General features: G+C 30.9%; 3 protein-coding genes across 16 annotated transcripts in view; 2 read left to right on the top strand and 1 right to left on the bottom strand.

Annotated features, from left to right (window-relative positions):
- Nucleotides 1-247: 247 nt before the first annotated feature.
- Nucleotides 248-5,167, top strand: AlaRS-m (alanine--tRNA ligase, mitochondrial). Of its 3 annotated transcripts, none has more exons than XM_011155751.3 (12): nucleotides 248-732; nucleotides 823-996; nucleotides 1,089-1,429; nucleotides 1,846-2,127; nucleotides 2,251-2,395; nucleotides 2,478-2,650; nucleotides 2,761-3,089; nucleotides 3,253-3,517; nucleotides 3,602-3,997; nucleotides 4,109-4,468; nucleotides 4,555-4,735; nucleotides 4,873-5,167. In XM_011155751.3, the coding sequence occupies exons 1-12, from the start codon at nucleotides 511-513 to the stop codon at nucleotides 5,083-5,085; spliced, it is 3,081 nt and encodes a 1,026-aa protein (XP_011154053.1). In that variant the 5' UTR covers nucleotides 248-510; the 3' UTR covers nucleotides 5,086-5,167. The 3 variants fall into 3 exon arrangements, with proteins under 3 accessions (XP_011154053.1, XP_025153698.1, XP_011154055.1); XM_025297913.1 differs by having other exon boundaries at nucleotides 248-721; XM_011155753.3 differs by having other exon boundaries at nucleotides 4,850-5,065.
- Nucleotides 5,168-5,466: 299 nt separating this feature from the next.
- PTPMT1 (protein tyrosine phosphatase, mitochondrial 1) lies at nucleotides 5,467-12,293 on the bottom strand. Of its 5 annotated transcripts, XM_025297914.1 has the most exons (6): nucleotides 9,319-9,877; nucleotides 8,589-9,258; nucleotides 6,840-6,982; nucleotides 6,054-6,134; nucleotides 5,728-5,967; nucleotides 5,467-5,642 (listed from the first exon to the last, which is right to left on the bottom strand). In XM_025297914.1, the coding sequence occupies exons 2-6, from the start codon at nucleotides 9,196-9,198 to the stop codon at nucleotides 5,520-5,522; spliced, it is 1,197 nt and encodes a 398-aa protein (XP_025153699.1). In that variant the 5' UTR covers nucleotides 9,199-9,258; nucleotides 9,319-9,877; the 3' UTR covers nucleotides 5,467-5,519. The 5 variants fall into 5 exon arrangements, with proteins under 5 accessions (XP_025153699.1, XP_011154060.2, XP_011154061.1 ...); XM_011155758.3 differs by lacking the exons at nucleotides 8,589-9,258; nucleotides 9,319-9,877 and adding an exon at nucleotides 12,200-12,293 and having other exon boundaries at nucleotides 5,476-5,642; XM_011155759.3 differs by lacking the exons at nucleotides 8,589-9,258; nucleotides 9,319-9,877 and adding an exon at nucleotides 7,484-7,790 and having other exon boundaries at nucleotides 5,476-5,642.
- A 167-nt stretch (nucleotides 12,294-12,460) lies between these two features.
- Tomosyn (syntaxin-binding protein tomosyn) overlaps nucleotides 12,461-25,731 on the top strand; it is a 32,404-nt gene continuing 19,133 nt past the window's right edge. For 2 of the 8 annotated variants that reach the window (XM_025297910.1, XM_025297911.1), the window contains exons 1-13: nucleotides 12,471-13,175; nucleotides 18,365-18,462; nucleotides 19,256-19,438; nucleotides 19,588-19,722; nucleotides 20,583-20,646; nucleotides 21,722-21,926; nucleotides 22,006-22,081; nucleotides 22,308-22,462; nucleotides 22,550-22,841; nucleotides 23,009-23,252; nucleotides 23,463-23,713; nucleotides 23,838-24,027; nucleotides 25,564-25,590. In XM_025297910.1, the coding sequence (XP_025153695.1) occupies nucleotides 13,056-13,175; nucleotides 18,365-18,462; nucleotides 19,256-19,438; nucleotides 19,588-19,722; nucleotides 20,583-20,646; nucleotides 21,722-21,926; nucleotides 22,006-22,081; nucleotides 22,308-22,462; nucleotides 22,550-22,841; nucleotides 23,009-23,252; nucleotides 23,463-23,713; nucleotides 23,838-24,027; nucleotides 25,564-25,590 (2,040 nt within the window). In that variant the 5' untranslated portion in view covers nucleotides 12,471-13,055. Of the gene's footprint in view, nucleotides 13,176-18,364; nucleotides 18,463-19,255; nucleotides 19,439-19,587; nucleotides 19,723-20,582; nucleotides 20,647-21,721; nucleotides 21,927-22,005; nucleotides 22,082-22,307; nucleotides 22,463-22,549; nucleotides 22,842-23,008; nucleotides 23,253-23,462; nucleotides 23,714-23,837; nucleotides 24,028-25,563; nucleotides 25,591-25,731 lie in introns of all 8 variants that reach the window. The other 6 variants (XM_025297912.1, XM_011155765.3, XM_011155761.3 and 3 more) reach the window with 5 other exon arrangements.

The raw sequence follows: 25,731 nt of genomic DNA on the forward strand, positions 1-25,731 counted from the left end.
AAGATGTCGGACCGCTTCATTGCACCCTATTACACCCGATTTTGCTGTAAATAAAATTATGTGCAGAGAGAAACTTGAGAACGGCCACCGGGTCGATTATGCTGGGACGCTTTTTCCGCCGAATTCCGTCACGCCCCCTGAGAAAATGTGTGCACACTACATCCGTCCTGACGGTAATGGCAAAGCGTGCACGGTTCTTCTTCACTACTTTCCTTAAGGAAAATAGTAAGTTAGAAAAGCACAGACGATCAATCGTTCTCTGTCTTTGTCACATCACCGATGAGCATACGCGCAGCAAGAGGAGGCAGCGGCAGATCTTATCGCTAAACTAGAATTTCTCTCGCGTCTTGCCCCTTCATCTTCTCATTTTTCACGCAACGCACTACCCGCAATTCGAGAAGAAATAATTTGAGACCGCGCGGACAACTTCTGACAATGATGCAAAATGATCCTAATTAACTAAATAATAATTGCAATATTTTTTGCAACTATTTTAACTTCTTGTGCGCTATGTATTATGTATTGTCAGTGATGAATCCTGTGACAAAGAGAACAATCTTTAAGTTAATTCGCTTGTATAGCCATGTCGCAAACAATAAATCTGCTAACTTGATTCGAAAGGAGTTTTTAGATTATTTTGCAAAAGATCTAAAACACAGTATTATTCGTTCTAGTCCTGTTTCTCCAATTACTGACCAGTCGCTCGCATTTACCAACGCTGGTATGAATCAAGTATGTTTTTCTACCATGATAAGTTTATGTATTTATTTGTGTATATAAATGAATTTAAAAAATATTGTTTAAAACATACAACATTTTCAGTTTAAAGGAATTTTTTTGAACTACTATGAGCCACCTGCGACAAAAGTTGTAAATTCACAAAAGTGTATTAGAGTTGGTGGAAAACACAATGATCTAAGTGTTGTTGGTAATGATAATTATCATCATACATTTTTTGAGATGCTTGGAAACTGGTCTTTTGGAGATTATTTTAAGGTACAGTACAATATATATATGTACATACTATGTGTTTATCCTCCATTTAAGAAATATAGATTGTATACAAAATCTTTTATTTTTTAACATAGGAAGATGCTTGTGTATATGCTTGGAATTTTTTAACAAATATATGTGACATACCCCAAAAATATTTATATGTAACATATTTTGGTGGTAATAAAGAATTGGGTATTGCTCCTGATCTAGAATGTAAAAATATTTGGTTAAAACTTGGTCTTCCAGAAGGTAAAATTCTACCTTTTGATATACAAGACAATTTTTGGGAAATGGGTCCATCAGGTCCTTGCGGACCTTGTACAGAGATACATGTTGATTATATGAAACGACCTACCAATCAAGCTGCACGAGTAAATAAAGGATATGCAGATCTTATGGAATTATGGAATATAGTTTTTATACAATACGAAAGGTAAGTTATATGAATTATTGTTGATTATTATACATATTACTTTAAAGCTTGTATTTGGTTACTTGACTTTTGTCAATTTTGAGACAAAGTGTGTTGAATTTATAAAAGGAAAGGTTATAAATATTTATGTTTAAAAAAATACATTGCAATTTAAAAATTGAAATCAATCTTGATTGACCTTGATGCCGTTACCTAAAGTCAAATTCTTTTTTATGAAAATGTGCCTTTCTCAATACTGTATACCTTCATAAAAAAAGGATTTCGATATATTGCATGATTTCTGAATCGGAGAAATCCAAAAACCAATTGGTTGATTAAAATAAGATACCCTGTATATATATCATATGATATGCATCACAATATAAATGTAATATAAAAGAATATAGTTTATTCAATATTCTGATATTTTATGTTAGGCTTGAGAATGGATGTATAGTACCTTTACCAAAACATCATGTTGATACAGGCATGGGACTTGAACGATTAGTTACATTACTACAAGGAAAAACATCTAATTATGATACAGACATTTTCCAACCAATATTTTGTGCAATACAAAAATATACAAAAGCCCCAGAATATAAGGGAACATTTAATAATGATGATACAGGCAAGATTGATTATGGTTATAGAATTCTAGCAGATCATGCTAGAATGATTACTGTTGCATTGGCTGATAATATGTTACCTGAGCAACAGTATGTGGTTTTAATATTTAGATTTATGTTATTTGATAATATATGTACATACATGGATATACATATATATTATAGATTATAATAAAATGAAAAATAATTAAAATTATCATATGTGCTTTTCAGCCCAAAGCTACGGAAAGTATTACGAAATGCAATAGACACAGGAGAAAAAATATTTAGAAAAACTGACATACTTGCCCAACTAGTTTGCGATGTAGCCGATAACTTGGGAGAGGTTTACACAGAACTACACAATAATCTTAAACAGGTAACATGAAATAATACTATAATATTATTCTCTTGTTGAAACATATTTTATATAGTTTTAATATTAATGGATACACCATTAGGTAAAAAGAATAATAAAGTTTGAGGAAGATTTATTTAATAGATTGCGTAATGCTTCTAATAAAAGATGGAATGAAATGATTAAAATTCGTCCTGAATTAGCATCAATCACTGATTGGACAGCCCCTGGTTTAGTTGACGGCTATAAAAATCTACAGACTATGTTGAAAGAGTTGTAAGATATCTGTATAGATATAATAATTTTATAGATAAGAATATTACCATTTAGCAAACGAAAAAAATATATATTATATATAATATTAATTTATCTCATGATTGTTACAGGTGTAAAACTAACCTATTACCTGGATCTGTTGCATTTAAACTGTATGATACATATGGGCTTAATTTAGAAACAATAACAGAGTTAGCACAAATTGAATCATTACACTTTGATGAAGCTGGCTTTCAGAAACAACTAGATATTTCCAGATATCAGTCAAGAATTGGTTTCAACAAAAATAATATTGTATTTACTGAGAAGTCTTTAAGAATACTTGAAAAAAATCATATGCCTAAAACGGATGATTCATTTAAATATAATTATACATATGATGGAAATGACTATAAGTTTCCAATGCTCAATAGTAAACTTATTGGCATTATCATCAATGGTAATATTATGGTAGATCTGCTTAGATATTTCTTCTCTCTCTCTCTCTCTCTCTATATATATATATATATATCCCTGTATACATATATGCATGTATAGGGAGTTGATTATAAAATTATTACATATAACTTGGTAGAAAACTATATTCATTTTATATGTTATAGGGCAACTAGTTACGGATACAAATTCCCATATTGCAAATCTTAATGATGTCAATAACAAAATATCTATAAATGTCAGTGACATATTAAATAGCAAAGATGAAATTGGCATTATATTGGATAAAACTATATGTTATTCATTGGAAGGTGGTCAAGTTTCAGATCAAGGAAATATACATATCAAAAATCTATTTTTTAACATTCATAATGTTAGAAAAATAAATGGCTATGTAATTCATTTCGGAAAATTTGAAAAAACAGATATACCGTAAGTAATCTTATTTTAAACTTCCATAAAATATATTGTAACTTACGTATAATGTGTGCAAAGATCAACGTATGTACTTTGTAGACCATCGGAAATGTATTTGGAAATAGGAGATGATTGCTTAGTTAATATAGATTCACAAATTCGAGTTGATACTATGAAACATCATACAGCAGCCCATTTATTAAATGCAGCCATGAAAGAAGTTATGCATACTGTTTATCAACGTGCTTGTACAGTTGATATGAACAACCTAAAATTTCAATTCAATCCGTTTGGCGAAAAACTTACATTGGAACAAATGAGAATGATAGAAAATCGCATCAATAATGTTATACAGTCTCATGTTGCAGTAACAGTACAAACATTAAACTCACTTCAACTATTAGGACAAGATGATATTACATTGGTGCCTGGAGAAATATATCCTTATACCGATATCAGAATTGTAGAGATTAATGCTGAAGACTTGAAAGCAAAGTTAGTGAGTTTAAAGTTTAGATTATTAACGAATTCATCGAACTCAGATTTAACCAATATATTTAATTAGCCGTTTAATCAAGCGTTTAATTAGTGATTATATATGTTTAGGGAAGCATGTTGTGGCACACATGTACACAACACAGGCGTATTGCAACATTTTTATTTTGTGACATATACCTCAAAGGGAGCAGCAAAATGCGATGTTAAAGCTGTCGTGGGCCCATGGGCTTTACGTATAAAACAAGCTAGTGAAAAAATACAACATGAAGTTGCAAAACTAGAAAATATTTTACAAAATGACAAATTTATTACATATGAAACTTTTGATGCCAAAGTGAATCAAATACAACAGGAAATTAATGAACAAACTGAACCAATATCACTACCTTACTTATTTAAAGTGGAATGCCTGACACATTTAAAAAACTTGAGCAAAGCAAAATGGCTAAAAGAGAAAGAAATTGAGAGGTACGCGATATATTATTTTGTGTATATATACCCAAATATATAATTTATCTTAATTTAATTTAATTCTTAATCAACATTTTTTATAGAACTTCAATAGATTGTGAAATTACTACTGTTACTGATTCATCTCATTTTATTGTACATTGTTTAAATAAAAATCCTACATATTTGTCGTTGCATGAAGTTGTATCCCTCTTTTCTGGGATACCAGTATTGATTCTATCTCATAATAATGGATTTATGAAGGCACGATGTTCTGTACCACAGGTATTGTATTTATATATAATAAACCACAATGCAATATATAATACATATTTAAATTAATATTTTAATTAATACATATTTAAATTAACAAATCTTTTTTTTTTTTTTTTTTTTAAGAAAATAATTTTTATAATTTGCAGAAAATGGTTTCTGAAGTATTTAATGCACAAACTTGGATGAACATTGTACTTAAAATTTTTAATGCAGAGTATGGCCCTATTAAAGGATTTGCACCCATGTTAATTGCAAGTATGAAATCCAAACAAGTATCACATGATTATATTGAAATATATGTGAAAAAAGCTATTATAGAGGCTACTAAGTTTGCATCAATACATGTAAAAAAAAGTTAAATCTATTAATAGCAAAGTTATGTATAACGAGTATTTATAATTATAAATTCATCATTAATACTAAGATATTGATAACAATAAATTTATACACATAATTTTAATTCCCACCTTTCTCCTTACACTTGCAGCCTTCCTTTACCTTATAATAAATACAGGAAAATTTCGGTAGGTAAGTTCGATACTTTTAGGACTAAGAGTTTTTATTTTTCTGACGGGTCCGCAAGATGTTAAGATAATTTTAAGTACCATGTACACAAAAAAATCGGTGGAATATAGGTAACGAATCAAATCAGTAATATTTAACAGAAAGAGCTGGATAACAGGATTGTAGTAAACGTAATATTAATTGCAAATTGACTCAGACAATATTACTTTTATTTATATAATAATATATAATATATTAAATAATCTTAATTAACTTGTTAATTATTACTCTATAGCTGCACATGTTTCTCGTAAAAAAGTTTTAGTGCATCCCATTGTGCTGTATGAAGCAATATATGCGGCCTTTTGGTTCGCATATAATCTACTGCTTGCTCGGGTGTCCAATTGTTTTTCTATATAAACAAAATATAGAAAGAAGATATTTTATCTTCAGTATGATCTAAATTATTTTATGTTTAACGATATAAATGATCTCACTATCATCAAGTAGCATCCAACTAACGTCGCACTTCTCGTTCTTCCTGCTTTACAATGAACGTAGACTGTGCCATATTGATGATAATCATCAACAGTACCTGGACTATTTAGTTTCCGTACTGATATGTTACAGAATTTATTAATAAAGTTTACGCCATTTTGCAGTTTTTCTTGACAAGGTGCTTGAAAAATATCTGTTGTGGCTAGTTGCAGAAACTCCACATTGTGTTTGTTCCATTCCTGAGGGATGTGAAAATTATTTACTTATGAATATAAAAATATTTTTAATGAATTGTTTCATGAATTTATACTTTTCTACTGCGTACCTTCTTTGTATTAGATAACAAAGATAATTCATAATCTTCGTTCATAGATACAACAGCTTTAATATTTTCATCGTCGATTAACTAAAATAGAAAAAAAAAGAATAACGCAAAGATCAAAATATATAAAAAATATGTAAACATTGTAATTTATTTATGTTAATTAATTGCATGCAAGATAATATCTGACGCTAATATCCAAATCCGATTTAATATTCGGATATTTCTTGATATATACGTATGACGCATATATGCACATACATTTATAATTAGATAATATCTGTATAATTTGCAATGTAATTAGATCTCAAAAGTACCTCAAAAAAACAAATTTAGTTACTACGGAAATCAATAACGCATGGCAAATATTATTCGAGTATCGTCCATGATTTTGGATTCTAGACATCCGAGATCCGACATTCGAATATCCGTATATTTATATGTCCGTATAACAAAGAAAGATACCCGGACACAGACATTAGTAACGATATAATATATAATAATATTTACTGTTGTATACTAATATCTCTTTATGTTATGTTTTATCTAATATTTACAAAAAGAGATATAAACTACGTTTTCTACGTTTAGAATCGTATTTAGTTTCAAATTTGTCTCATGTTCTATCAAAGCTGTATTACAAATGGTAAAATAAAACACAATTTTATTTTACATATATATATATTTATACATTTTTTTATAGAATTATATTTGATATGTATTAAATCGAAATTTTCAATGACATTTTTAAAAATAACAAAGATAAAATTGTTTTTGTACCAAACATACCTGTTTTGTCATCCATCGAAACGGTAAGGCACCTAATATGACAGTTTCGTCTATTCTATCATACCAATTTCGTGTTGTAATTTTTTCCATGACGATGTTGTAAAACAAGGTAGGATAAAACGTTACTCTCGCAAACATGTTCACTAAAAAATAATTCTGAGATACGTTATATTGTATGATTTAAAACAGTGCTCGGAATTATACTTTCATTTTTTAAACGATTTCCGAAAGTTTTTCTCTACTTATTTTCCTTTACTTTCTTCTTACTGCACCCGCATATTCGGCGGCCATAGATCTGATAGTCGCCCTCTTCGCTTCAAGGTCGTTAATATGATAATATCTAAGAAGCGTTTATCAATAGTTATAATTATAGCTCATTTTATAGCTATTAATATTTCTGATGAAGAGTGCGAATGTCATCTATGGTCCCTAAAAATGCAGATGAAATAAAGGAAAATGAAAGAAAACTCCCGAAAATCGCCCAAAAAGTGAAAGTAATTGCGAGCACTGATTTAGTTCTCAAGATACATTGCAGTTTTCATATTGAAATTTAACACGTTTACTAACATACGTTCTAACATATGTTAGAACATATATTAAAACAAATATATAATTTCTTAATCTTTCGAATAAATTAATTTTACTTAATTTTCGTGTTTCACTTTTCAATTCCTCGATTTTTTACAAAATGATACTCTAATGCGGTCGTGATATGTGCACAGTTATCTCGAAAATGCGGTCTTCACAACGTGGAAACGTCTTTCATAGCAGTAGTAAGTTGACACAGATGTTGACCTACTCTCACATCACCGTAAGGTGAAGGTAACAGAACAAGAAAACTATGGTGGGAGAAAAAACTTTTGACGTAATAAAAGCATATCATAAAAGATATCTAGCCTTTGAACTGGTGGTTTCCATATATTTTTACATTCAAATAAGTACATTATACACTATGATGTACTAGCAATTTTACCAAATATATTTTTAGTTTAACTAATATATATGATAATAAATTCAAATAATTTATAATATTAGAGAAACATATACATGCATATTATATATATGTATATGTGTATATATATATATTATTAGGTTATATATATATATATGTATATATATATAACCTACATATGCATATATGCGCACACGCGCGTATGTTGATATCTAGAATATGTTAAAAGTATAAAAATTATTAACAAGATGTGAGAACTAATAAAATTTTTTCTCATGGTCCTTTTCCTTTATACAATAAAATATATTAAAGTTTAAAGGATATATCATCAATGAACTATACACATATAAAACTATATTCAATAATTTTATATAACAAACATATTTACATATATAGTACATTGGTTATTATTAATTAAATTGATCTAACACTGCAACCTTAAGGTGATTTTAAGTAATTTTTATCTAAGCAATAAAATCCCAATTCTCCTTTCCTAAATAAACTAATGAAATAATCTGCTGCAAATTGTAAATTTGGTTTAACTTCTAGCCCAAAAGGTCCCTTTATTTGTATTGTTTTTTTAAACTTTGCAGCAATAAATGTAAGCACATACTGCACATTATCATTTGGTTCAGACAAACCTAGTTCTTGGGTGTATTCATATCGGCTTTCTTTATTCAGCCAGTATAGCAAGTAATCAGCAAGTGTATATGATCCTACCACATGATCTTGCAAACATCCAACTAAAGCCAATTTGAGACCACTATGAATATCTTTAATGGTAGGAATTAAAATACCTGGTGTATCAATCAGATACACAGTTGGTTCTTCCGATATTTTTATATGGGTTAAAACAGAGCGTGTAATACCAGCTTCTGCACCAACAGAAGTGGCTTTACCCAACGAAAGGTTATTACTCCTTAAACGATTAATCAAAGAAGACTTCCCAACATTAGGTACCCCTATAACCATCATAGTATAAGATAGTTCTCCTGATCTATTGTAACGGTTTGAATTTAATATTAATTTTTTGGCTAAAGGCACAATTTTCTTGGTCTCTTTACAATGTTGATTTTTCAAATTTGTAAATAATATATTGGATAGTCCTTTTCTATTTAATGTAGAGACTATACTTTCTGAATAACTTGTATCAGCTAGATCTTTTTTATTCAGTATAAATATATGTGGTTTCAAACTTGTCAGAGTTCTTGAAAAATCTGCATAATGCCCAGAAATTGGTACTCGTGCATCATGGACCTCAAGAATACAATCAATACTTCTTAGTCGTTGTTGCATCTGTCTCAAACCTTTCGTCATATGCCCAGGGAACCATCTTATTGCTTTTTGAGGATCAATTACAAATTTTTCTCGCAAATTAGCAACTACTTTACCTCTCAAGTTTGGCATTTTGCGAGTTTGACAAATTTGTTATATTTTTCAAATAATTGTCCTGTTGCTTTTAAAATCCTAAAATATTAATATTTGATTTCATGAAAAAGTAATTGTGAAAAATACGGACCTCCTTACCAATTTCGCTGAAACTTTCCACAATTGTGTATTTTAATGCGTAAAATGCGATTTTGAAAGAAAAAAGTATCGCTTTCAAACAGATCAAACGTTATAAAAATCTGAAAAATGACACATATAGAGTTAGGGAATCTGTCATGCCGATAATACAGACTAACTGAGAAACATATACAATGCGTCAAAGTGTAAAATAGTACATATAAGCGGGGAAGGGTTCCGCCCTTCCCCCATATCCCCTCCCCAAAGAAATCCTAACCTAACTTTTTGCATCTTTATATATTGTTGGGCGTTGATTTTAAATATTTTAATATTTTCAACAATGCCTAACAACGTATAAAGATACAATAAGTTTGGTATGGTTAGGATTTCTTTGTAGAGGGGATGTGGGCGAAGTACCTCCCCCACTATACGTACTTTCCTACACTTTCCGACTAAACGAACTAAAAAGAACGGAACATAAGTCTTCATATTACCGGCATGACAGATTTCCTAACCTCTCGTGCATCATTTTTTATCCCTTTATAACTTTTGATCCATTTAAGAGCGACACTTTTTTCTTTCAAAATCGTGTTCTACGCACCAAAATACATAATTGTGCAGTTTCAATGGAGTAAAGTTTCATTGGTTTCATTCAAATTGATGAGGAGGCCCATATTCTTCACAATTATCCATGAAAATTAAAGAGGTTCATCTATTTATATTTATGTAAATATAAAAAATATAAACGTAAAAATATATTTTATACACATATTTACATAAAAAACAACCAAGGCCTGGTCTACAATGTTCGATTATTACAAAAATAATCGGCTATAATTGGTCAGTTCTTACGGCTTATAGCTTACAACACCTATTGTAGACCAGGCCTAAGTTTCAAAAGATATACATGACAAATTATTTAAATTGTGGAAGACATAACTTACAATACTGAAACAAACGCTACAATATCACCGTTATCAATCAATCTATAGCTTGGGCGATATACTTAATTCACATAATGGAGTTACACAAATTCTGAAAAAAGAACTGCCATCAAAACAGCAAATTCGTTTAACAAATATGACAAACGAACTGCTGCCTCAAATTGACTTTAGTGGCCTCATGTGGCAAGAATGTGAAAAAGCATTTCTATGCTAGGTCACCGATGGTCACCGATGAGATACTGTAAAGCCCGTATCAGACTACGGATTGAGATTGAGTATTGGATAGAAATTTAACTAATCAGGGCTAAGTTTACTATATTTGAGATCATTTTTTTTTACAATTGGTCAAATTTCAATCCAATCTCAATCCCAATCCGTCTGATACGGGCCTTAAGCCCGGGATTGAGATTGGATTGAAATTTAACCAATTGTAAAAAAGAAAATAATCTCAAATATAGTAAACAAATATAGTAAATGACGACGTAATGTTCGTCGTCGCCGCGACGAAGACGACCGACGATGGAATGTTTGTCGTCGCCGCGATGAAGACGACGACGGAATGTTCGTCAATGGTTCACTTATTTCCCTTAAACAAGTTCATTGGATTAACAGTTGCGCTGTTCGACACTGCACTGAAAAAACATGGGAAAACCGTTTTGCAAACGAGTGAGAACATTCGAAGATATTATAATAAGTAAATAAATTACCTTTTTACTAGACCATATTTATTAATGCATTGCATATCATTTTAAATATAACATTGTTCTGAGGGTGTTCTCATTCAGTACGGCGAAACAGACATATTTTATGAATTTCTTTTTCGCGCAGATAGAAGATTTCACGGATGTAATTATTTTTGGGGATTGTTTAATACTGTTTAAAAAATATTTGTTAATTTAGATATTGTAGTGAAAGCAACTCAGACAACACATGTTCTCTTAAGGACGTTCTGAGGATGAAGAAATGTCCCCAGGACGTCCTCAAGACGTACTCTGGACATCCTTTGGACATCTATACTGTTAGGGAAGATGGTTTCAGTTCGTACATTCTTGATTTTGTTACAATATCTTTTTATATTTCATTCTATAACCTTGTACAACTTAAAATTCTTCATATATTATTAAACAGTTCCCAACAACGAACAAAACTATAAAAGTATAAACCTGTCCGCTTCCACAAAATTATTACTGAAATATATTTCATTTTCTCTGCACGGGACATTATTAATATTATTATTTATAATATTAATATTATTATTTAGAATAATATTCGTGTGACATAGATAGACCGAGCCGGCTGTGTGCATGCGTGGTGAGGGAAATCAGTAAAGAATTATGGACACTGGCATCGTTAGTTCATGCACGGTTGTATAGAGAGCGCTTCGCACTTGGTTCGGCTAAAAGCTACCCATGACCCTTCTCCTTCTTCTCTCTGTTCGAAGCATTTCTCTTTCTTGTTCTATTTTTCGGATTCGAATGAAGGGAGAGAAGTAAAAACGCTTCGGGGCATTTGTAGCGGTGACTGCACCCTAAGTATAATATATGTTTAACCCTATAGGGAATAATATGTAAAAGTTTTAAGAAGCAAAAAAAAATCGACACGTCCGACGCAAACGCCAAACATCTAATGGAAGAGCGAAAAAAATGTCACTAGGTAATAACTGTGATAAATCGAAGCTGAGTGGATTCGTTATCAGATGTTAAAGAATATCCCAAGATGAACTTGTGACCTAAGATATAAGTTCGATGGGCAGCAAAGTTGATGACTAAAAGATATCCTTTGATGCGACAAGAAAGAACCAATAGTTCCTTGACAGAATATGAAAATTGTGGTTAAAAAGGACAATCCTTCCCAAAGGAAGACCTCTGGCAACCTTAGATCTAGGTAACAGAAAGCTGGAAAGGAGACCTACCGCTATAATTACTATTATTATTACTATATTACTACACTATGCTTACACATATATATGCTGCTATATTTGCTATGTTGCACTACACATGCGCGATAAAGATGTTCATCCAATATTGGCATAAAATGGCGCAACTACTACATATAGCATACGCGTCATATGAATAATAATTTGAGTATAAAGGTATGTCTTCATGTAAGCTTAAAAACATCGTATCGGGCGTTTGCGATTGGTTAATTATCTACTGTCGCAGTTACAAACAACAGGAAAGTGACCAATCGAGAACAATCGTGGACGCGATTGGCGTGTGATTGCGTAACCAAGCGCAGCCTTTCGCATTGGGCTTGCGCAGCCTGCGCTCGCGGCCGTGCGAAAGTCCACATGAGCCTGTTGCCAGTTATTGATCCTAGCGCGATTGAACAACACTGCATTGCCGTCAACTACGAAAACAATTCTCGCCACGTCTCAGTCGTATTCGCACTCAATAAATCGTTAACGCAAAGATTGATAAACGCCCTTATCATACGCGTGTTATACGCGCTCGTCTGTTACTGTTTCTATTAGTACGTGACACCGGTGCGCGACGCAAGACGTGAGCACACGTTGCGTTACCGAGGCTCTCCATCGACACGTCTGCTAACGTGCTGTCAAAATGTAAAGGAATTCCCAGCGTTAGTAGCAGGTAGTGTTTGCTGCGTTTGAAGAGTCTACGACGACGGAGCTATCATGTCATCGGATTTCCGCGAATGGGCTTAAACTTAAATAAAAGATACAACTTAATTTTTCAATTTTACCTTTGAAAAGAACGAACGAGGAAAACGCGAGACGGACGGACAGGTACACGAATAAAAGGCGCGGTTGCACATGTGATTCCTCCGTGTAGCCGACCTTATTTGGCAGACGCGATGAAGAAGTTCACGATCAAGGGTGTACTCGACGGATTCCGGTCGTCAGTTCCGCAGCCTGTTAAGCCCGACCAGGAAATCATTGAAAATCTGAGACCGGAGCACTTTCAAGTTAAGAGGGTCAGTACCGATACGCCAAGTGTAAAATGCACATATTCGTTCGCTCGGAGTAAAGTGGACCTGCCAATGCTTGTTAAACTTGTTCCAAGTACCTAGCGGCTTTCCCATTGTAGTTAGGAGAACTTTTCAAAAGCCTGCCGATGCGCAATTTACGTCGGTTCGCAATGTTGCGCGGAATGCGAAATCTGCTTTCTATGATTCTAACTACCTATCCAACATAACCTGCATTGTTTTCTTTTGTTTTCCGTCGGAATTATTTATCGATTGAGTTGACACAATTAAGCATTCGATAATTTAGCTACAAAATAAACAATTAAGAGATCTTTTCTTAGAGTTAAAACAGCTAGAAAAAAGAAAACACTTCCCGAGAAATCTTCAAACACAGTATTTAACCAAAATTGATATAAAATCGACTAAAATTAATTACTGCTAAATAATTGGTTGTTTTTATCTTCAAGTAAAAAATAATATTTTTGCAGAAATATATTTCATTTAAAATAATATTTTAATAATTATACAGTCGATCTTTGCTATTAAAAGCATTATACCTAATTTCTATCATTTGTGTAATTGCGCTTTTCTCGAAACGACATGTGCTTAGAGAGTTTGCGACCAGTGTGTATCTCAACAATTATTTTACTGATTTGACCACAGTTGTATAGTAATATTTTTAAACATTTTATTAGTTTTCTAACATACTAATTGTGTAAAATTGTTTTTCTTATTAACAAAAATAAATCAATATTTTTTAAAAGACAATTCTATTTCCTTTGTAAACAATCACCATTTTGTTAATGATCTAAAACAGAAAATATCGTATAACATACAGGAAGTATTTTATTTTATTTATTTTATTGTAGAAGAGACATTACTCTTGATATTATAATTTATAAGCCTGCCAACACTTTGGTCTTAGACTATCCAATTGAACATTGTAGTAGTCATTATGCAGCATTTTGAAAGCCAGAGCATGAATGTCAAAAGTGAAGAAAATGGGTTAAATTTTGGACATTGTTGTTATTTCTTGAATTAATCAACAGATATGATGCATGAAGGTTCGAAAAATATAGACATGATGTGTACGCTGTGAAAATGTTTAGTAACCTCAAATTTAGGAAGACATTCATGCTTGATGCCTGGCACGTAAACCTCGTGATAACTGTCGATACTTGTATATTGAAATTGCATTCGCTAAATTAGTATGTCAAAACTGTCTCGTCTATTTACTCTAGCAAGTCGTTCGCAACTATCGGCCAAGTTGATATCGACTATCGTGCGTCGATATACGTTCCTGTGAATATCCGTTATGTGGTTAACAGAAACAGATAACGATACGTAAATATTACGACGCATACACACCTCTGACAAATGTACTACCGATTAAAACGTTTGCATTATGTGTTATGCGTTATGTATTTTATTTTATTAGATGTGTATAAAAATTCTTTTATTTTATTAGATGTATGTAAAAATTCTTCCTATTAAAATTTGGGAGTTAATTTTTGCTCTAAGTTCAAATATTCCCAAATATTTTTAAACATTTGTTGCGCTGTCATTTGTCCTATTGTATTAAATCGAACTCGAAATGCATCAATTTTCTATTGAAATTATCGAAGTCTCGTTGTCTTTTTTCTGTGACATTGTGATTGGTCTTCTCGATGCGCGCAATAGGCAATAGCATTTGCTTCATTCGCGAGCAGCTGCCGTCCACGTACGGAGATCGTGTTATGACAGATTGGACGATAAGGATGTTACTATTTGCGTGTGATTTTATTTTCAAAAAGCATATAATGTCATTTTAAATATAAATATCAGAAAAAATGCGATAAGAGTAAATAAAAATTTAAGACTATCTATTCCTATTTGCTTCCTTCTATTTTGTTTATTTTTCTTACAATATAGTTTTTTTCAGCACAAATACGAAATCGGTGTATATTACAAGTGCATTTGAAGTTATTAAAATCTATTATAGTAAATATTTTTGAAAATAACGTCTACGAATAATAAAATAAAAAGTGGAATCAATAATCGAAAATAGAATCAAATAATAAGAGAAAAGGTCAAGAATCAATAGTATTCGTGATAAAGAAAATTTATAGAAGATGCGTGTGACAGATCTGTCAATACACTGGAAGTTATGATGACCTGCTCTTATGGGAGCATTTATAGCTATAGACAATACTGCCAATAAGGAACTGCATTTTGCGCTATATATTTAGAACTAACCTAACATAACCTAACCTAACCTAACTTTAACTAATGCGCTACTTTCAGCGCATTAATTTCGAAATTTAGTATAGACGAGTTAAATCTTAATAATTAGTCAATTGCAAAAATTAAAATTTGATTAATTATCTATTTTTTATCTATAGCGAGTTTTAACGCAGTAAATGAAGTAAATAAATGATTTTATAGGAAATACAAATTTATAAACTTATAAGATGATTAGTTTTTAATTATTGGTCATGTAATTTCTAATGTACTTTTTTTTGTAAGTGAATATAATAGAAAATAGTGATGTTAATATTCAACTATTCAAATATAGAAATTATTTTATTTGTATTGAGGACATTAATAAAAAATAATATATGGATTCTGTATATATAATCTACATTAAAAAAAAAAGAAATTATAAAATACGAGAAGATGCGAGAATCTGACGGAAAATTAGATATTATTTCGCAATATACATTCATTTTAAAATATGCACTGTAGGAGCTGCTAACAAAATGGAAAATAAAGTTTGCGGCAGCGTCGCAGCTGCGTTAATAATATTATGATATAATACAAAAATGAATAAATATGATTTCTGCATTGGTATTGTAGGGTAGGTTATATATATATGCAATATTTTCTTCAGTTGTACTTATTGGGTTAAATTATTTATATTATTAGTGCTCTCTTTCTCTCTCTCTCTCTCTCTCTCTCTCTCTTTTGATAGAAATATTTAATTTTTACCTAATTGAATATAACATAATTTAATCTAACAAATTCAAATAATTTCTATATTAGTAATCCTGTATTAAAATCCTAAATTAAAATATACATTTTGATATATATATGATATATATAATTGATATAAAGAGAGGAATACTGTTAATATGTTAAACAAAGTACGTAACAATTCCTTACAGACATCTTATATTATATATAACTTATAAAAATATACCCGTAGGAAAAAGCACCTATAAAAAGAATAGAGTAGAAGCTAACGCACGCGCGGCAGTTTTTACTAGTGGGAAATTGACACTAACCTTGATATTGAGTCGATGCTATACGCTACTTGTGTATGTTTTGTTGTACCTATCATTTCACTACATCACCTATATACGCATTGTTGTAACTTCTGAACCAAATCAGACATCAATTTTGTCCTTGTCCTATTCCATTTTCATCACATCTCGAAAATGGCATTGGTTGTTGCCAAACGTGTAAACTCAAGCGAATTATTATTTAATGAATAACAAATAATTTGATATGTTAACATAAGCCAATAATACAATTAATTATTAGTAATGACAAAAAGTCAGGTAAAAAAAAGATCAATATCCTCTTTTAAATATTTAAAAATATGCGATAATGTACACTAGCGAGTTAGTTCTCATTTGCTCTTTGTTGTGATTGGTTAATTATTTTAAATCTTGATGTGATGAAATAATTATTATTTCAAAAGTGATTACATTAGTGAAATTTGCAAATTATACATCGCACACGCAAACTTTACAGGTTCATATACGTTGCTTAATATGTTTTATATATATTGCCGTAATTTAATTATAGTGTAATAACACAATTGAATATAAAACGCTTTCTACTCAACGTTAGTTCAAATTCATCGTTGCCATTATTGCAGCCATTACCATTATAAAACGAATTAATTTCTACGACCGCAAAAGTGCATTCTCTGCAATGAAATTTTACGACAAACTGTTTAAATGAAACGTGATTTTTTTCGAATTTTTAAACAAGCGATTTAATTGTCGTTGGATTTCATTAAATATAATATACTATAAATATACTATAAATCAGTATCTTGTAACTTAATTGTAATATATTTAAAAAATCAATATTCTCATGCAAAATATTATTTTCTATTTTGTATTTGGAATATATTTTATTATTGTCACAATGCAATGTTTTTACCTCAAAATTATGTCTTGCAATATTAATAATGAGTAACCAGTGTCATACACTGGTCCAGCAGAAATTACTAAAGAGTGCCTTCGGGGATTCAAAATCGGGCATTGGAGTAGGGCAGGTGCTGCTGGGTGCTCTCGTAACTTTCCTATCATCGTATTTTAACCTACTTCTCTAGCGGTGGTGGTGGCCGGTGAAATGGAACGAGGGCAGTTTTCACGAACAGCGAAAAGCAGTAGTCTAGTCTCGCTGCACCAAAATCGATCTCGAAGCATATATTCGTCAGTCGACGCTCTTCTCCCTTTCAGCTAGTTACCAATAACTTTAAATCAAGTTCCTTTGTTCATCTATGCGACCATCGATCGTTCACTTATCGGACTTCATATTTTTTACATTTTCTTTTGTATCACAAGCGCACATCGGAATCTTTTTATCGGAGCCTTAGTTCATGTATTGCGTTCTTAATTTTGCGAGTATAATATGACAATGACTCGAGAGTAAGTTTGTTTTACTCCCTGTTTTGCATTTTTTAAATACTTCTTATGCCGTCTAGATAAGTGTTATCTTGCAAGTGTATTGCGTATGGTGAATTTACGAGCCTTGCCGTTTTCGCAAACACATTATTATTATTTTATGTGTGTGACATAAATCTTATTCATATAAAAATAAATATGTCTTTTAAGATAAAGGAATGTACGTTTTTAGAAATCGGAGGAAAGTTGCGTTTAGTTTTATTTCTTCCATGTCATTTTCTCTTAACGAAGATCTTTATCGAACATTAAGATACATATAAGACTGCTGATAAAATAAATTACTGACTTTAAAATCTACGACGAATAATATATATCACTAACATTTATGTATCATAACGTATCATAACAAAAGTATAGAATTAACAGCAGCTAGATTGTCCACGGAGTACACAATAGAAGCTCGTGAAACAATACTGTCCCTCGTTTGATATATCTCCGCAACCCCTTGCAGGAATGAATAGTCTTTCAGACGACCAAAGCAGGAAAGATGGCATGAAACAGATGCCTTTTATGTTGCAGACATTCAGACATGGCTTCCCGCATCAACCGACAGCGTTGGCATTCGACCCAGTTCAAAGGCTCCTAGCCATTGGCACTAAGTCAGGATCCCTCAGGATGTATCCTTTGACGTTATCGTTGATACGAACATACCGTTATTAAGTATATATATATATATATATCCCTCTTTCTGTTCATCTTCATCATATTCTCCTGTAAACGATTATATTAATTCAGAAGCACAATTGCTGTAAAATGTATACAATTACTTGAAACTCTGCATTTTGTCAAACATGAAGACTATAATTAATTATATTCTTTAACGCGCTTTTATGTTACCTAAAAAAAGAAAATTCGGTGATGAACGGTTTGTACAATTTTAGCGAATTAATTACACGGTCCTGTCGGCTTGTGGTTCTTCGACCGTGTGTTTTTCACGTCAGTGGTTTTATCGATCTATCACGGTTAAAGTGTAGCGATAGATGCTCATCGCAGTTCGATGGGCGCACTAACTACCGCAATAAACGCGATCACTATATGTGGAAAAATTCTAACAAGCGCACTATCAACTTTTATACAAGTAAAATTTGTGTGTTTCACATTTTAAAAGAGTTTATTTTTCTTCTCGAATAATAGTTAATAAATTAATAAATGTTTCAGCTACCAGTAAAATATTTTTTACATTAAAAACCTTCAACATTTGATATTTTTATTTTTGTGATATCTCGAGTATTATTACGGTATTGCGACGAGGAAAAATAAAAAGAGGATATTTATGTTTCATTATAAATACATCAAATTGTTACATTGCTAACATATTACATACTACATATAGCTCTTGTAGTGATTTTGCAATGTATTTGATATATGGTTTTTATTTTCCTCAATAAATTTGATATTTGGGAAAAACAGTTTAGGTAGACCGGGTGTAGATGTGCATGTTAAGCATGAAGGATGTAGCGCTGTGATACAACTACAGTTTTTGATCAATGAAGGAGCATTAGTATCTGCAACAGCAGACGATACTTTACATTTATGGAACTTTCGTCAGAAGATACCGCAGGTCGTACAAAGTCTAAAATTTCAAAGAGACAGGTTGGTCATTAGTATGCGTTACTGATGACTTTTTCAATATTTTATACTTTGAATTTCTTTCTATTATTTTTACATACATATTTAAATTAAATGTTGAATTTTCTGGTGGTGATATTGGCGATTTAAATGATATAATTTATTCTCGACAGAATTACTTGTATTCATCTACCGCTTCAAAGTAAATGGTTGTACGTCGGAACAGAACGAGGAAACATCCACATACTGCACATTGAGACATTTGTTTTATCCGGATATGTAATTAATTGGAACAAGGCTATTGAAGTGTAAGTCTATATATCTTTATTAATTGCATTTAAGTAATTAATATGCGTGTAAAGTAGTAGATACACTTAAATATGTATCCGTAAGATGGCCGATGTGATAAAAACAAATTATATCTATATTTAATAATATTATGCTGTTGATAAACGCATGTGGTAAATGAATTCCATATGCTAATATTTCTTCAATATTTTTAATTTCATTAATGGTGTGTGTGTATGTGTGTATGCTCGTGCGCGCGCGTGCATACACACACGCACACACACATATGTTTAAGATTTTATAAGCTTCAAGGTAAGTAATTGGAAGTAGGTGACTATTAAGGCTCAATGTAATTAGTTTCAACGACAAAAGAATTTCTTAATTAAAATATGAAGTATTGCATAGTATGTCACTAGTAAAAAATATAAGAAATGTGCTCAGAGTTTTTATTAACGCTTGATTTATTAGGTACCGTTTTAATGAAATTTGCTGCAAGTTGATGAACAGGTTGAACAGGTTGCTCTTTGCCTCGAATTTCTTTTAGGAATATATCTGAAAAGATGAGTGAAGTGCATTTTCAGATCCCGTTTCCACTAATTCCTATAATTTCTGTTATCCTAAAATGTTATTGTCACGATCTCTTCGTGTATATTGATAAAGTTTATTCTTCTGCATTTAATTTATCGATATCATTGAATAAATATATTGTAATAAATAAGTTAAAATACAGAGACACATGAGATGAAGTTATAATGAAACATAGTAATTAAAGTTTGCACAGGCAAGTTTTATATATGCTTTGCAATAACACACGCAATAATAATTCCACAGATATGTGTGTGTATATACATATATATGTATATATATATGTATTTTTCAGATCTAGAAAGACCCATCCTGGTGCTGTAGTACACTTGAGTGATAATCCTTTAGATTTGAGCAAGGTACGCGTGTTTTTTAGTATGTTTTTTTCATTGTTATTCCATCCTTTTCATAATTTCACGATAAACGTACAATTTTGTCGTGACATATGTAAGAGAGACGTATTACGTGACATTGACGTTTCTTCGATATTTTTTACAAACTCGTATTATTTTTTGACATTCAAACAAATAAATGCAAGTGTGTGCTTGCATGTGTACGTGTGCATGCATGCATGCTATCACTATTGCATATAAAAATGAATCTCGATAACGTCCATTTTATAAAAAATGAATGAAAAAGAAGAGAGAAGGGGAAGAGTGGGGAAAATCTATATTCTTTATCAATTAACATGTTTATTATCATAGTCGGCATCATGACCAGTAAAAATGGATATAAACTGGTTCTATGAGTTGATTGTGATACGAATAAAAGTCATGCCGCGAACATAATCACTCATCTTTTTACACATTTTATGTCCTTTAGTTGAAGGTTTATATAATAACATTTCTATTACAGCCTTCATAGAGATATATCTTATATTTACGTACTGATTGTGAAATCATGAGTATATGATAAAACATTAGACAGGCTACACACGGGTTGTGTTTGCAACCTCCCTTTATTTTTGATGTTGCATATTTGATTTATAATGTAACATCCATATAATATACGAATTATTAAAGAATTTTTAATCATAAACTTTTAATTTTAGTAAATGATAATTTAATTATATTATAATTTTTTACAGTTCACATTGTGTCGACTACGAAGTAAATGTGCAACATAAATATCTGCCTCAGTTCTTCTAATTTTGTCTCCAATTACGGAGGTCTTTGTCTACGTGATTCGTTCTTCCTCAATAATCCATACATATCATACGATTATATTATCTTCTGAGTTGTACCCTCCTCATAAATATTACAAACAATATCGATATATTACCGTGTTCTTTATATTCAATCTCTTTATGTATATCTCTTTATGTATACGCTAAATGCATTATTGTGATGCCCACATGTTTCTTGTTCCAAGTAATGTATAAACTTTTAATAACAGTATGTGCATTTCATACGTGTGGATATGTTTTGTTTTCAGATGCTCATAGGATATGAGACTGGACAAATTGTTTTTTGGGATTTAAAAACAAAGAATGCTGACTACAGGTGTCAGACCGACGAGCCGTTAAAATCGATAACATGGCATCATGAAGGTAAACAATTTATGTGTAGTCACACGGATGGTTCTCTTTCAACTTGGACTATTCGACAATTAAAGCCAACTAACGTAACGTTCCCACATGGTGAGATTCCAATAACAATATAATTCTATTATATATTATCATTATTTACAAGAATTGCACATTAATGGCTATTTTATAGCAAAGTCCACTAAAGACGGAGAGCCTGAATCTTGCAAACCCATTCAAAAAGTAGAATGGAAATTATCAAGAGCCGGGTAACATATATTTAAATTATTCATTTATCTATATATATTGTTATTATATAATACAATAATTAATAATAAATAATCATATATGTGTGTATATATATATATATATATGTGCACGTGCGCATATATGTATGTGGAAATTGTTTATTCAATGATCAAAATAAGTTTACTAAATATAACCGGCCATTAATTTCAAAGCATTATTAACAAGTTAAATGTAAATTTTTATTAGGGAAGCATATGTAATATTTTCTGGTGGGTTGGCATGTGATACTACTGGGAGAATACCGAGCATTACAGTGATACATGGGAAAACTACTACGGTACTCGAAATGGAACATAATGTTGTAGACTTTGTAACGCTGTGTGATAGTCCATGGGCTAGTGGTACAGTAAAACACGCACTTTAACAATTATTATATAATGATTATTGTGTTGCTTTTTTCAAATTTATTATTTTTTATTATTTTTCAGATTTTCAAGATCCTTACGCTGTTGTTGTTCTATTACAAAATGACTTGGTTGTGATAGATTTGTTAACTCCCGGATTCCCTTGTTTTGAGAATCCATATCCTATGGATATTCATGAATCTCCTGTAACATGTTGTGCATATTTTGCGGATTGTCCTTCAGACTTAGTACCAGCATTTTATTCAGTTGGATCTAAGTCGCAAAAGAAAACTGGTTTTAGCGAGAAAGAGTGGCCTATTTCCGGCGGAGAATGGAGTTCTAGTTCTAGTAGCTATAACGAGATTATCCTCACTGGGTAATATTATCATAGATATATATTTATAGTAACAGATGATAAATTTATTCTTTTCATTATTTATAGTTGCATTTAAAACTACATATATAGATATATGTTTCTTTCTATTATAAGTTAGATAATGATCAGAATATTTCTTAAATTTTTACATTTATATATGATCACAGGCATGCCGATGGCAGTATAAAATTTTGGGACGCTTCAGCGGGAACGCTGCAAGTTCTTTATAAACTAAAAACAGCAAAACTTTTCGAAAAGAGCAGAACACGTAGTATAGATTCCGAGGAAGATCCTTTAGCGATTCAACTTATTTTTCTTTGTCCCGAAAGTCGGAAATTAGCTATTGCAGGAAGCGGCAAACACGTCATATTGTTTAAGTTTAAGAAGGTTGAAAGTATGTCCGAAGTAGTGGTAAGTTATCCTACTCTTTATTTCGTACGCTATTACTAATAAATTTAAATTGTACAATAAAATGATGGGAACGGTCGTAACAACTATTTTTCGATGTTTTCCTTATTCGGATATTTAACCATATTAAATCTTCATTATATTAAATCTTATCTAAACTTATTGCATTTACTTCACACCAATTTTATTTTTCACATTTTTTAAATATTGCAGACCTTGGAGATATGTTTAACGGCAGATCCAGGGAGAGAAGATTCACCGGACCATGAATCGCCAGCGACTGGGAACATCGTGGGAAATGTGGAATCAAGAAATACAGATTTTAATCATCCACTCAAAATCAAGACGGGTTTGCAGAAGAGAGCTGCTGGTTTTCAAGCAACATTGATTTGTTTGACAACAGCACCCAGTGGAGAACAACCTGAGAATATAACGTCGCTTAGTTTAAATTCTTCATATGGCTTGTAAGTGTGCAACATAATCCACATATATACACATACACGCACACAATGAATAAAAAAGAACTTACTTAGCAACCATTGTATATGTGTCATAAAAAATACCAAAGTTGAATATTCTAATATTTAGATTGGCCTATGGAAACGAGTCCGGTTTAGTGATAGTGGATATCGTGCAGAAGATTTCTTTGATTGTATTGAACACTAGTGATCTTGGAGGTGGTGCTGATCCTTACCAACGTGTCTTGCGTAGTCCCAAACGGCAGGATGAATCCAAACGGGAAAATGAGGACAAAGCAAGAAGCCCGAGTACCGATCAGGTAAAATGCATTTCTTTTGTTACTAGAACCATGTATATTTTGACATATATATATTTCCCAGAGAACCATTTCCCCAAATTTCTACTCCTTTATTTCATTTAGGGAAACCTCTCTTGGAATCTTTATATCCTAGCGTCTTGCATTTTGCTTTGTTCAAATACCAACATTATTCTTCATTGCATGATTATAAGATATTTATATAATTTAATTGCTGTGGTTATGAGAGAGTCATGTTTGTGCAGAGAATATCATAATTTAAAATTTCATAATTCAATGGAACATCCTGTTTTTCCAACGCTAGAAATATAAAGTCTTAACGAAACAATTATATTGTGTTTCGAGAAAAATGATTATTAGCGTATTATATGAGCGCATGGGTACGTGTGCATATATAAAACCTGAAGCGGAGCTAATGACTTCTTAGATGAAAATATTTTTATCTATGTAATATTTTTTAATAATTTCTAACAGAGGAGATCGTCGTCATAACATTTAATAATTGATCAGAAACATTCTATAAATTAGTTAATACAATGATGTACAGTAACAAACGTAATTTGCCCAATTTTATTGACATCAAAGCACATTAAAACTATAAACATAATTATGGACATCATTAGATTTCAGATTCAATATTTTTCAGCATGAAAAAATTAAATTATATCATTTAGTTTATTAATCACTTATTTTTTTATTACTACAACCATAAATATAACATATTTTTTTAAATAGATAGAAAATGTTACTTATTAAATTATTTATATTGCAATCAAATTTGGATAGTAAGAAAATATTACTAAGATATCAATATAAGATATCAAGTAACATATGCATTCAGAATACAACTGTATGTGAAATATTAAATACTTATTGCATTATATATTTCTATTATTTTTATCTGAATAGTATCATTTATATACATATCTGGAAGGAATTAAAATACAGTTGTATCTTGGGCAAAATAATCCGTACTTTTAGTTTATTTTTATTAAGAAAATTAATGTTTGGTTTAATAATGCATTTAATCTTATTTTTTTATTTGTTAAGTTGGATGAAAATACGCGATTAAATAAATGTATTATAAAGTATTTTTAATTGCAAAGAATAATTTTATTGAAAACTATTGGTCAAACTTGTCATTTTCCATGTGCTGAAAATTTATAAAAATTTTGTATAAAAATATAAATTTTTAAAAATATAAATTTATAAATTATGTTTTCATAATTTTCTTACCTTGCATATTATGTGCCAAAAAAATAAAAACTTATCACAAACATAGATTACATAACACCAATATATCTAAGATGCTAGATATTAAGGTAATAAAAATATTAATATTATATTTCATTTCATTTCATTGTTAAAAACTTTTCTAATTATAATGAATAAATTCAGCTATGTGAAAGTCAGCTGTGTGATTAACATATAATTAATGTTAAATATTTTTTCTTTTTCACAATTTTACAACTTTGTATACATGAAGAAGCAATGGTCTTTTTTGTTATACTTAATATATATTTTGCATTTAATATTTAGCTAACTATGTGTCTACCATTGAAACAAGTAAGATCATATATATTTTTGTTGAAAAAAATTGTTATAGTTTCTTTGTTTGTGCAATGTTGTTCTATTAAAAACATTAATCTTATTTGAGTAGGTAGAAATCGATAGTATAATATTTGGTTTTTATTAATAAATATGTAA

Source organism: Harpegnathos saltator, unplaced genomic scaffold (assembly GCF_003227715.2).
Source record: "Harpegnathos saltator strain DR-91 unplaced genomic scaffold, Hsal_v8.6 scaffold192, whole genome shotgun sequence".
NCBI lineage: Eukaryota > Metazoa > Arthropoda > Insecta > Hymenoptera > Formicidae > Harpegnathos > Harpegnathos saltator.

Coding starts and splice junctions, on each gene's coding strand:
- PTPMT1 (XM_025297914.1), bottom strand. CDS start 9,198: ATGCCAAACTTGAGAGGTAAAGTAGTTGCTAATTTGCGAGAAAAATTT. Junction 6,983..8,588: donor GTATCTGATTGATACACCAG/GTATTTTAATTC, acceptor ATTATTTTTTAG/TGAACATGTTTGCGAGAGTA. Junction 6,135..6,839: donor TTCGATGGATGACAAAACAG/GTATGTTTGGTA, acceptor TTTCTATTTTAG/TTAATCGACGATGAAAATAT.
- AlaRS-m (XM_011155751.3), top strand. CDS start 511: ATGTATTATGTATTGTCAGTGATGAATCCTGTGACAAAGAGAACAATC. Junction 733..822: donor CCAACGCTGGTATGAATCAA/GTATGTTTTTCT, acceptor CAACATTTTCAG/TTTAAAGGAATTTTTTTGAA. Junction 997..1,088: donor CTTTTGGAGATTATTTTAAG/GTACAGTACAAT, acceptor TTTTTAACATAG/GAAGATGCTTGTGTATATGC.